General features: G+C 43.5%; 1 protein-coding gene across 1 annotated transcript; it reads right to left on the minus strand.

Moving 5' to 3' along the window:
* Window positions 1-8,329: 8,329 nt before the first annotated feature.
* Window positions 8,330-10,601, minus strand: ATP5IF1 (ATP synthase inhibitory factor subunit 1). The gene is made up of 3 exons (XM_025857064.2): window positions 10,443-10,601; window positions 10,268-10,350; window positions 8,330-8,600 (listed from the first exon to the last, which is right to left on the minus strand). Exons 1-3 carry the CDS (start codon window positions 10,527-10,529, stop codon window positions 8,453-8,455), a joined length of 318 nt encoding a protein of 105 aa, XP_025712849.1. The 5' UTR covers window positions 10,530-10,601; the 3' UTR covers window positions 8,330-8,452.
* Between the last annotated feature and the right edge of the window lie 1,834 nt (window positions 10,602-12,435).

Raw genomic sequence — 12,435 nt, forward strand, 5'->3', positions numbered from 1 at the left:
ATCACCTTTCCCTTCCACAAGATATCACACTGGTCCATTACATTGTGACATCATGCTAATGAGACCTAATGAGCAAGAAGTAGCAACTACTCTACACTTATTTGTAAGACATTTGTGTGTCAGAGCGTGGGGAATAAATCTGGAAAAAATTCAAAGGCCTTCTACCTTTGTGAAATTTCCAGGGATCCAGTGATGTGGGGCATGCTGTGATATTCCTTCTAAAATGAAGGATAAATTGTTTTATCTGTCCCCTTCTACAATTAAAAGACAGGCATAACACTTAGTAGGACTTTTTGGAGTTTGGAGGCAATGGTCTTCATTTGAATGTATTATTTCAACCTGTTTACTGAAAAACCTGAAAAGCTGCTAGTTATGGGTGGGGATCAGAGCAAGAGAGAAGTCCAGACTCTGGTGCAGGCTGCCCTGCAATTTGGATCATACAATCCAGCAGATTCAATGGTGCCTAAAGTGTCAGTGATGTATGGGGAGGCTGTTTGGAATCTTTGGCAGGCCCATATAAGTGAATTGCAGCCTAGGCCCTTAGGATTTTGGAGCAAAACTCTGCTATCCTCTGCTGACAACTTCTCTCTTTTTGAGAAATAGCTCTTGGCCTGCTACTGGGCCTTAGTAGAAACTAAATGCTTAACCATGGACCAACCAAATTACCATGATATCTGAGGTGCCCATTTGAACTGGGTGTTTCTGACTCACCAAGGTATAAAGTTGGGCATACACAGCACACTTTATCATCAAATGGAAGTGGCACATATATATGATTGGGCCTGAGCCGACCCAGAAGGTACAAGTTAGCTACATGAGGTATCCCAAGTGTCTATGGTCCCACTCCTATTACATTACTTTCTCTTTCCCAGCCTACATCTGTGGCTTCATGTGGACTTCCCTATAATCAGTTTACAGACAAAGAAATGACTCAGGCCTGGTTTGTAAATGGTTCTGTGCAATATGCAGGCACCACCTGAAAGTAGACAGCTGTAGCCCCTTTCTGGGACATTGTGAAGGTCAGCAGTGAAGGAAAATCCTCCCAGTGGGCAGAAATTCAAGTATTGTTCCTGGTTGCTCACTTTTTTGGGAAGAAGAAATATGGCTAGACATACAATTATATACTGGTTCGTGGGCTATGGCCAATGGTTTGGCTGGATATAAGAGACTTGGAAGGAAAATTATTGAAAAATTGATGACAAGAGAATTTGGGGAAGAGGTATGTAGATAGACCTCTCTAAATGGGCAAAAAATGTGAAGATATTTGTGTCATATATGAATGCTCACCAAAGAGTGACCTCAGCAAAGGAAATGTTAATAATTAAGTGGACAGGATGACCTATTCTGTGGATACCAGTCAACCTTTTTCTCCAGCCACCCCTGTCATCACCTAATGGGCTCATCACAAAGTGGCCATGGTAGCAAGGAGTTTATGCCTGGTCTCAGCAATATGGACTTCCACTCACCAAGGCCAGCCTGGCTATAGCTACTGCTGAGTGCCAAATCTGCCAGGAGTAATGACCAACAAAACCTCCTGATATGACACCATTCCCTGGAGTGATTACCTACTGGTAGTAGGTTGGTTACATTGGTTGGTTACATTGGACCCCTTCTATCATGGAAGGAGAAGTGTTTGATTCTCACTGGAAAAGACACCCTGCATAACAAAGTTATCTTCCTTACATGCAATGCTTTTGCCAAAACCATCATCCATGGGCTTACAGAATGTGTTACGTACCATTATAATATTCCACACAGCGTTGCTTCTGGTCAAGGAGCTCACCTGACAGCAAATGAAGCGTAGTGATGGGCCCATGCTTATGGAGTTCACTGGTTTTACCATGTTCTCTACCATCCTGGAGCAGCTGGCTTGATATGACAGTGGAATGGCCTTTTGAAGACTCAGTGCTAGCTGGGTGGCAATACCTTGCAGGGCTAGGGCAAGGTTCTTCCAAAAGCTGTATATGCTCTGAGTCAGCATCCAGTATATGGTGATGCTTCTCCCATAGCTAGGATTCACAGGTCTAGGAATCAAGGGGTGGAAATGTGAATGACACCATTCACTATATTACCCCTAGTGCCCCACTAGCAAAATTTTGCTTCTTATTCCTGTGGACTTATGCTCTGCTGGCCTAGAGGTCTTAGTTCCAAACAATGGTTCCATTGAAGTGGAAGGTAGGACTGCTGCCTGGCCATTTTTGACTCCTTATGCCTCTGAATCAATAGGCAAAGTGAGTTACTGTGCTGGCTAGGGTGACTGATCCTGACTACCAAGGAGAAATTGGACTACTACTCCACAGTCAAAGTAAGGAAGAGTATGTCCAAAACACAGGAGACTCTTAGAGCATCTCTTAGTATTATCATGCCCTGTGTTAAGGTTAATGGAAAATTGCAGCTCAATCCTGGCAGGACTACTAATGGCCCAGACCCATTAGGAATGAAGGTTTGGGTCAACCTACCATGTAAAGAACCATAACCAGCTGAGGTGCTTGTAGGCTTCCCTTTGAAGGCAAAGGGAATATAGAATGAGTAGTGGGGGGCACCTGGGTGGCTCAGTCGGTTAAGCATCTGCCTTTGGCTTGGGTCGTGGTCCCAGGGTCCTGAGATCGAGCCCCTCATCAGGCTCCTGGCTCGGCGGGGAGCCTGCTTCTCTTGCTCTGCCTGCTTGTAGTCTCACTCTCTTTCTGTCAAATAAGTAAATAAAATCTTAAAAAAAAAAAAAGAATGAGTAGTGGAAGAAGGTAGTTAAAAATACCAGCTACAAGGGTGCCTGGGGGGCTCAGTCAGTTAAGCATCTAACTCTTGATCTCAGCCGATGTCTTTTTTTTTTTTTAAAGATTTTATTTATTTATTTGAGAGAGAGAGAATGAGAGATAGAGAGCACGAGAGGGAAGAGGGTCAGAGGGAGAAGCAGACTCCCCGCTGAGCGGGGAGCCTGATGCGGGACTCGATCCTGGGACTCCAGGATCATGACCTGAGCTAAAGGCAGTCGCTTAACCAACTGAGCCACCCAGGCGCCCATCAGCTGATGTCTTGATCTTAGAGTCATGAGTTAGAGCCCTGCATTGGGCTCCATGCTGGGCTTGAAGCCTACTTAAAAAAAAAATACCAGGTACAACCATGACCAGTTACAGAAATGAGGACTATAATTGGTATAAGTATTTCCTTCTTATTTTGTATATTTATGTATATTTGGGATATATATACAGATACACACAAACATATATTTATATATATGTAGCAAATATCTATATATGTAGCAAATTATATATATATACTCTTCTGCAACTTCCAGACAGCACAGAGGATGGATCTGCAGACAGATCTTATGTCCAGAGTATATAAAGAATTCTTAAAACTCAACAGCCAGGGGCGCCCGGGTAGCTCAGTTGGTTAAGCATCTGACTTAGGCTCAGGTCATGATCTCAGGGTCTTGGGATCAAGCCCCATGTTGAGCCCCACCTTGGGCTCTGTGCTCAGTGGGGAGTTTGCTTGTCCCTCTTCCTTTCCCTTCTACTTGTGATCTCTCTCTGTCAAATATAAAAAAATCTTAAAAAAAAAAAACCCAAACAACTCAACAACCAAAAGACAGTTCAAAATATGTAAAGGACTTGAATAGACATCTTTTTTTAAAGATTTCTTGTATTTATTTATTTATTTATTTATTTATTTATTTATGAGAGAGAGAGCACATGCATGGGGGGCGGGGCAGAGGGAGAGGGAGAGAGACCATCTCAAGCAGACTCCCTGCAGAGTGCGGAGCCCCATGTGGGGCTCAATCTCATGACCCTGAGATCATGACCTGAGCTAAAGCCAAGAGTTGGACGCTTAACTGACTAAGCCACCCAGGTGCCCCTCCCTTTTCCCTCTCCCACTCTTTCTGCTTGTGTTCCCTCTCTCACTATATCTCTGTCAAATAAAGAAATAAAGTCTTAAAAAAAAAAGGTGACTCTTTCAGAGTAGATGCCACCCCTAAAATAGAGTACACTGCTTAATGAGCAGGGTGTGGGCTGAATTTTAGTCCTCCCTGGCCCCTTTAGTTAGGTGTCCTTATCCAGTGAACAACCTGCCCAACCATATCAACAGATCTGCAGGGATCCTTTATACCAGAGGTTTACTACTCTGGTCACATATTGGAAAAAGGGGGAGATTTTGAAAATACCCAAGCTCACACCCCAGTCTCAGAGATTTGGATTTACTGGTCCTGAGGCTTTGGCTTAATTTTAAAACTCTCAGGTATTTTGATGTGTTGCCTGGATTAGGAATTACAATTTTGGACTTTCTGATGTGAAAATCTCAAACTGACTAAAACTAACTAAACTCTATTGCAAATGTGTGTTTGCATCATCTAGGCATGCAATGACATACTGATAGGGTCCATGATGCAGCCAAAATGCTAATGGCAATGCCAACACCAACCACTGGCACTTCTACACTTACTTCCAGGAGTCTTCACCATTATCCCTCATTCCCAGATGTTCAGGCACGCCCCCAATCTGTCCCACATCTTGAGGGGGAAACTAATAATGGGCAGCTGAACCACTACACTGGGATTGCAACATAAGTTTGTAGGAGCAGGAGCATTTTTTTTTAAGATTTTTTTATTTATTTGAGAGAGAGAGAGCACACAAGCGCGGGGGCGGGGGGCAGAGGGAGAAGCAGACTTCCCACTGAGCAGAGAGCCCAATGCAGGGCTCAATCCCAGGACCCTGGGATCATGACCTGAGCCGAAGGCAGATGCTTAACCCTGGTGCCCCTGTGGGAGCAGGAGCTTTGAAGGAAAGTTCTTGCTCAGCAGAAACCTGGTTGTGTGACCTTGAGAAACTTCACAATTCCCTGCTTCGGTTACTTTGCTTATAAAATTGGGTGATGGGCATTAAGGAGGGCACGTGCTGTGATGAGCACTGGGTTATATGCAACTGGTAAATTATTGAACACTACATCTGAAACTAAGTATGTACTCTATATTGGCTAATTGAATTTAAATAAAAAAAATAAACTAGGGATGCGTGGGTGTCTCAGTTGGTTAAGAGTCTGCCTTTGGCTCAGGTCATGATCCCAGGGTTCTGGGATCGAGCGGGGAGCCTGCTTCTCCCTCTGCCCCTCCCCCTGCTCGTGGTCTCTCTCTCTCTCTCTCTCACTCTCTCTCTCAAATAAGTAAATAAAATCTTTAAAAAAAATGAACTAATGGCATGGATCTTTTGCCAGAAATCTCACGAGATTTAATGAGCAAGTAATTATGACATGCTCATAAATTGCTGTGCAATTGTTAAATAACTTCAATAACTTCATTGTGTAAAGTTCCATAGAAATCTTAAAAAAAAAAAAGCACTCCAATGATTCTGACTCAGATGGTTAGGGCTGCTTCAACAAATCTGCTCTTGCAGTTCTCAGAGCTTCTCTGGTCCCTGCCTTTCCTGAGTTTTGTTTGTTCAAGTTTTCTTGAGATTCTGAGATAATAGCCCCTATTCTTTCAAAAAATCACTCCTTTTCTCCTCCTTAAGCCAGATTGTGCTGGTTGTCTGTTACTTGTAAACAAAAAGGATTTTATTCCAGGGACTGCTATGCTCTTATGTTAATATGTTTTGTACAAGAATAATCTTAACATATCTTTTTATGCAGAAATAGCATTCGTATGAAGAACTATATTAGATATATGTATTATTATACCTAATAATCTGCCTTTATAATAGTGTTCTATGCCCAAGAATGCCAGCAAATGTCATGAGAAACTACTCGTACAGTGGTTCTCAAACTTTAGTGGACATTAGAATCACTTGGGGGAAGCTTGTTAAACAGATTTCTGGGTTTAACCCTCAGTTTTAGCTGGATTGTGATGGGGCGAACTTACCTTTCTAACAAGTTCTCAGGTGATGCTGATGTTGCTGGCTTGTGGACACTTTAAGAACGCCTGCTGTAGGGACGCCTGGGTGGCTCAGTTGGTTAAGCATCTGCCTTTGCTCAGGTCATGATCCCATGATTAAGTCCTGCATGGGGCTCTTTGCTCAGCAGGGAGCCTGCTTCTCCCTCTGTCTGCTGCTCCCCCTGCTTGGGCTCTCTCTCTCTCTGACAAATAAATAAATAAAATCTTAAAAAAAAAAAAAAAAAGAACGCCTGCTGTAGTACTTTCCAAACTTCAAGAAACATCTGGGGTGCTTCTGGGGTATCTTATGACCTGTGCTATGTGTCTGTGGTTACTGGTTCAAATCACATAAATTACCTTAGGATTTTAACAAAGATATATTTAAACACATATATTTAAGAGATATTTTTTAAATGTATTTTTAAATAATATTTATATCTTGCTTTTATTATAATAGGATAGAAAAATTAACCACAGATATGTCACAACAAAAAGTCCATGAGTTACCACTTTCATAAAGTTCAGGTAGTCTTAAATTAAGCTGCTCCAAAAATTATTCATTTTATCTTCCTAAGAATTCGAGCTTACTCTTCATTTTCAAGTTTCAACTTTTTGCTTGCTTTATTTGATCATTATTAGAGTGACTTTAATTTAAAATAGATCTCAAGAGCAGATGGCACACTCAGGAACATGACTTCTAACAAGGTAATTGTTGATTAGAAGTCATGAGAATACTATCATCACAAACTTAAGGGATTTTGTAAGCTTTTTATAGGGGCTGGGGGAGAGGCTCACAAAATGCAAAATGGAAGATGTTACTCGTTCGACTAACTTTTCAAACCTTGTACTGTTGTAAAGTTAAAAAAAAAAGGCATGTGACTTACGATAATTTCTTGCACTGCATCTTTAAGGTAATCTTATTGCTGGCCGCTTGAATCTCAGCATTCACATCTCTGGAGTGTCTGTAAACTTTCCACTAGCAGCATCATGGACATGTTTTGGAAACAGACATTTAGTAACTGTTTTTTTTTTCTAAAGATTTTATTTATTTATTTGAGAGAGAGAGAATGAGAGATAGCACAAGAGGGAAGAGGGTCAGAGGGAGAAGCAGCAGGGAGCCCGATGTGGGACTTGATCCCAGGACTCCAGGATCATGACCTGGGCCGAAGGCAGTCGGTTAACCAACTGAGCCACCCAGGCGCCTCAGACATTTAGTATCTTGTCTGCAGGAGTAGGGTCAATGATTTGTCCGAACTTTTATCATTCAGTGGTCCTAAAGGCCTTTTTGTAATAGGGTCTCACAACAAAGTACTCGTTACAATTCTAGGGCAAATAATCTATTAAACTGGTGAATTGAAAATGTCTTGTCATTGGCCCAAAATGTCACTTTTTTTTGGTCTGGAGGAGTTACACAGTTTGTGTAATAATTTAGTTAAACAAGCCTTACAGTCAAATTTGAATCAAGAACACTCAGCAAAGCAAAATATAATCTAAGAAAATTCTGATTCTCTGTTAACAACCTTGGAAGTCTCAATTCCACAATACTGGGCAACTGTAGGTAAAACATCATTTCTAATTCTAGTTCTTTCGATTTGCACAAGGCTAATTAGAACAAAGATAACTAGTTCATATGAAGAGTTCTCTAATCATTTTTTTTTTAAGCTCTATACCCAATCTGGAGCTTGAATTTAGGACCCTGAGATGAAGAGTAGCATGTTCTACTGAGCCAGCCAGGTGCCCATCTGCAAAATAGACTGATGGTGCCTTGAATTGTATCCTTAAGCAATCACTCCTGTTTTCCAGGCTGCTCTTGACCTTATGTCTTGGATTAGGGTTTATTTTTCAAGCTTCCTCTGAACACCTCTGACTAGTGTTAGACAGAGAAAGGGATCTTTCCTAGTGTCATAGTCCCCCCTCCCCCTATAAATTACATAGCACTGTGCTCCATCTTTAGCTCCCTATTGTAGGTACCGATTCATTTTTTTAAAGATTTTATTTGAGAGAGAGAGACACCGTGAGAGGGAACACAAGCAGGGGGAGTGGGAGAGGGAAAAGCAGGCCTCTGGCAAAGCAGGAAGCCCAGCACAGGGCTTGATCCCAGGACCCCGGGACCATGACCAGAACCAAGGGCAGTTGCTCAAACGAGCCACCCAGGCGCCCCTGATTCATTGTTTAAAAAAAAAGATTTATTTATTTGAGAGAGAGAGAGAAAGCAAGAGAGAGTATGCACGAGTGGGAGGGCAGAGAGAGAGAGGGAGAATCTCAAGCAGACTTTGTCCTGAGCATGTAGCCCGAAGCGGGAGCTCGATCCCAGGACCCTGAGATCATGACCTGAGCCCAGATCAAGAGCTGGAAGCTTAACCAACTGAACCACCCAGGTGTCCCTATCTGATTCATTTTAGAAGTCCAGTAGTATGTCCCCCTACCCCTCTCCAGATAGTGGAAGAAGGCATTAGACAGACACAATTCACTGATGACAATTTATTATAATCTGTTGGCAGTACACAGATAAGATATTAATAAAACCACAACTCTGCTTCCATAGCAGTGGGCAATGATATGTAGCTATGCTATGGGAAGTGTGTATGTTTAATCATCATCATCATGTTTTAGATGTTTGATCTTCTTCTTGTGCCGCTCAATTTCTTTCTGCAGACGTTCAATTTCCTTTATATGATGGGTGATTTCCTCTTCATGGTGTTTCTTCAAGGTTGCCAGTTGTTCTTTAGTGCGTGCTCTACAAGGATACAGTGGATCTGCATTAAATCCCAATCCTTCACCCCACAGAGATCTCTAAGCATAACCTGCGATACCTAAGGCAAAGAATGGGAGTCCCAATCCCATTGGAGTCTGGCTGGTCATCCTCTACTACTCGCTCAAGCCCCACTAGTGAAAGAATACTCCATCTTGAGATAGATTCACCTTAAGGATGACCAAAATGATTCCATTTCCTTGGTGCTCGTGCCTGAAATTCCATTATCTATGAGTTATTCATTTCAGATTTCTCTTTAGAAAACTCCAGAGAGGTGTGACACTAAGTCCTATATACCTTAGGACAGGAACCACCCAGAGATCAGAATCCCTTTTTTCAGGGGAAAAAAAAGTGCAAAAGGAGGGAAGGATGGACAAATATACATGTTCTATCTCAATTTATCTAGGGCTTTCTTTGCCTAGGGAAATGCATGGCTCACTGTAAAGGCCAAAGTGAAAGGGAAAAAAGTACTTGGCAGTCCAATTTAGGTCTCAAGAAGGGACATGCAAATGTTGGTTTGGGCACATATGGGCCTCAGTTTTCCTTAACTGTAAAATGTTGATGTTCAATTAGATGGTATCTAAGGGCTGTGTCTTGGTTCTCTGGTATGGCAGGTGCCATGGTGATAAGTCTTAAGAGTGAGCAATAAAGAGCAGAAGTTAAAAGCTAGACCAAAGGAGGAGAAGCAGAAGCGAGATTAGTTCCACACTGCTCCCCCCTGGGACAGAAATCAGTAAAGATAATTTAGGGCTAGGAGAGTCCCTAGGTCCAAACTGCTCTGTACTCTTACGCAGGAGAGAAATCTAACCAACACAGCCGCTGGGCTGGGCTGGGCTGGGCAGTGCAATAGTCTCCAAGAAGTGGGGGAGGAGAGTTCCAACTAGGAGCTGCTGCCTTGGTTGGAAGCACTCTGGCGGAATTGGAAGACATGTGGGAGTCTGGAAATGGCTGAGGGTCTGGAGAGCCAGGGACTCCATGTGGAGGAGAAAAGAAAGAAAGAGTAGAGGGGTTATGGGTGGTTGAAGGCCCAGGAAATCAGGCTCAGGGGGTCTGCAGGCAGTACGACCTAGATAGACATCTTGGAAGAACCTGGAAGCCATTTCGCAAGACTGGGGAGAACTCCATGGGTGCGCATGGTCAATAAATTCAGAAAGAGTTGAGCCATGGTTTGTGAGTTCTGGAGACCCGCGTGTGGAAATGGCTTGAGTGTGGGACCCCTGACCTGTTCTGCAGGGCACCGTGAGCGCCCTATAGGTGGCGACAGTCAGGACCTCAAGTGTTGGGGGTAATGGGTTCAGGGCTCGCTAGTTCTATTGGGGGATGGGAGCCCCAGGGACCAGGGAGGGAAGGGTAGAGCCATTGGAAGTTTTTTTTTTTCTTTTTAAAGATTTATCTATTCAAGAGAGAGAGTAAGAGCGAGCGAGCGGGGGGGAGGGGCGGAGGGAGGAGAGAGAGAATCCCACGCAAACTCCCTTCCCAGCACGAAGCCCTACCCGGGGCTCGATCCCACAACACGAAATCACGACCACAGCGGAAACCAAGAGTGGGCTGCTCAACCTACTGAGCCACCCAGGTGCCCGGGCGACTCAGTTTAAGAAGGATCGAAGGGCCCTGAGAGATCTGGACTGGACTCGGGGCTCCGTGGACCTCACCGGAAGTATCGTTCCTCTTCAGCTTGCTCTCTCTTTCCGAAGGCCCCACCTGCCTCCCGGATCGAGCCCGCGCCGGAGTCTGACTGCGGAGAGAGGTGAGAACGTCGGTAAAGGTGCGAAGGGGAGATGGAATCCGCGTTTAGGGCTGGGGCTGCGGGCACTACTGCCGGCGTACCCGTTCGGAGCTGAAGCCTCGGGCTTGTATGGCCCTAACGCCCCACACGCCCAGCCGCACCCGGGCGGCCAACGCGGTGACAGCCATTGTTGTTGTAGCAGGACTTCTCCAGTCATCCGCGGCGGAGCCTCTCTGCCGGCGCTGATGACTTTGGGAGCCAGGCAGCCAATCTTTTCGATGGAGAGGCGGGATGAACCTAGGAGTAGCGAATTATGAAGTGGAGGAGGCGGGGTTCCTGCAGTTCACAGCGAATCCTGAGCGAGAGGCGGGCCTATTCTAAGCCAATCCCTAGCAAGGTCTTTGGGGCCAAAGGCTTGGAGAATAATAATGGAGGAGGAACACTGTTTGAAGTCCAAATCCGGGCTCTTGGACCCATCAGAGGGAGGCGCGGCATCCAGCCCATCCCACGATTCCATTCCTGAAGTTGTTAAAACACCAAAAGGAAGCCTTCCCTTTCCTTGACGTAGCATCGATAAGATGGCTAATGTAGGGGTTGGGGGGCTATGTCAAGAATGCTCCGACTTAGGGTTCTGGGGAAAATTTTTTATACGTGTATGTGTATGTAGTCTTTTAAGAGGTGCCAGGGTTCTTTTGTTCCATTGACATGTCACTCAAGTCACAGCTTAAAAGTCACCTTCTCAGAAACTTTACCCGACCTCCTTAGTCATTCTAATATGGCTACATTTTATTCTTTCTCGCTCTCTCTTTGTGCTTTTCACCATTTGGAGTTATCAGGGCTTTGGTCAAGTAGGCACTGAATTAATATTTGTAAAATGCATTAATATGTAATTGAACAGGCTTGATAACTGGACTTCTGGCAATGTGAGGTAATGAAGTGGAAAAGAGCATAGGTAGGAGTCTGGGGAAGGCTTTGCCATGACCTCCCTTTCACCATCTAACAAATGTGAAAAAGACCATAGTGGTTTATAGCCTTTTCCTAAGTCATTTTTTCTCTCTGGGCCCAGTTTTTCCTCCTTTAAATGAGAGGGTTGGGCCAGATTATCTTATTCGTGATTATAAAAATAACTTCTTTGCTTTCTGTGAAATTGTTGTTTTTATTGATAATCTTTTGGTTGGAAAAATACCAGCCCTAGTTTGTATGACTTAAATGATAAGAAATGCCTGCAGGGCACATTTTCAAATGTTCATGGCAGAAAACTTGGAAAAATACAAAAGCAGAAAGATAGATATAATAATCACTTATAAGCCCACTACCTAGTGGTAATAATTTCCTGTGTTTCTAGGTGATATTTAAGTGCCATTCTAGTTTCAGAAACTGTTCTGTTTTTCAGGTACTGCTGTTTCTTGATTATCTCTTAGGCTAGGCATTCAATGGAGGGTCTTACTGAGTTTGTGCAAAGGATTGTGTAGACACTAGGATGGCTATAATTAAAAAAAAAAGGAAATTAACAAGTGTTAGTGAGGATGTGGAAAAACTGTAACCCCTGTATGTTGCTGGTGGGAATGTAAAATGGTTCAGCTACTGTGGAAAATATCTTGGCAGTTGCTTAAAAAGTTAAATACAGAATCACCGTAAGACTCGGCAATTTCACTTCTAGGTATGTACCCCCCCAAAACTGAAAACTGGTACTCAAATACATGTACACACACGTTCATAGCAGCATCATTTCACAACAGCTAGAAGATGGAAACAATCCAAATGTTTATCATTTGATGAATGAAAACAAATTGTGGTATATTTATACAGCAGAATAACATTCAGACATAAAAAATAATGAAATTAGGGGTGCCTGGGTGGCTCAGTCGTTAAGTGACTACCTTCAGCTCAGGTCATGATCCCAGGGTCCGGGGATCGAGCCCCGCATCAGCTCCTTGTTCGACGGGAAGCTTGCTTCTCCCTCTCCCACTCTGCCTGCTTATGTTCCTGCTGTCGCTATCTCTCTCTGTCAAATAAATAAAAAATCTCTCTCTGTCAAATAAATAAAAAATCTTAAAAAAAAAAAAGAAATAATGACACGTGCTATACCTTGGA

Source organism: Callorhinus ursinus, unplaced genomic scaffold, assembly GCF_003265705.2.
Source record: "Callorhinus ursinus isolate GAN/ISIS: 27379988/994484 unplaced genomic scaffold, GSC_fseal_2.0 scaffold18, whole genome shotgun sequence".
Classification (NCBI taxonomy): domain Eukaryota; kingdom Metazoa; phylum Chordata; class Mammalia; order Carnivora; family Otariidae; genus Callorhinus; species Callorhinus ursinus.

Coding starts and splice junctions, on each gene's coding strand:
- ATP5IF1 (XM_025857064.2), bottom strand. CDS start 10,529: ATGGCTGTCACCGCGTTGGCCGCCCGGGTGCGGCTGGGCGTGTGGGGC. Junction 10,351..10,442: donor GAGGCTTCAGCTCCGAACGG/GTACGCCGGCAG, acceptor CTCTCTCCGCAG/TCAGACTCCGGCGCGGGCTC. Junction 8,601..10,267: donor GAAGAGGAACGATACTTCCG/GTGAGGTCCACG, acceptor GTATCCTTGTAG/AGCACGCACTAAAGAACAAC.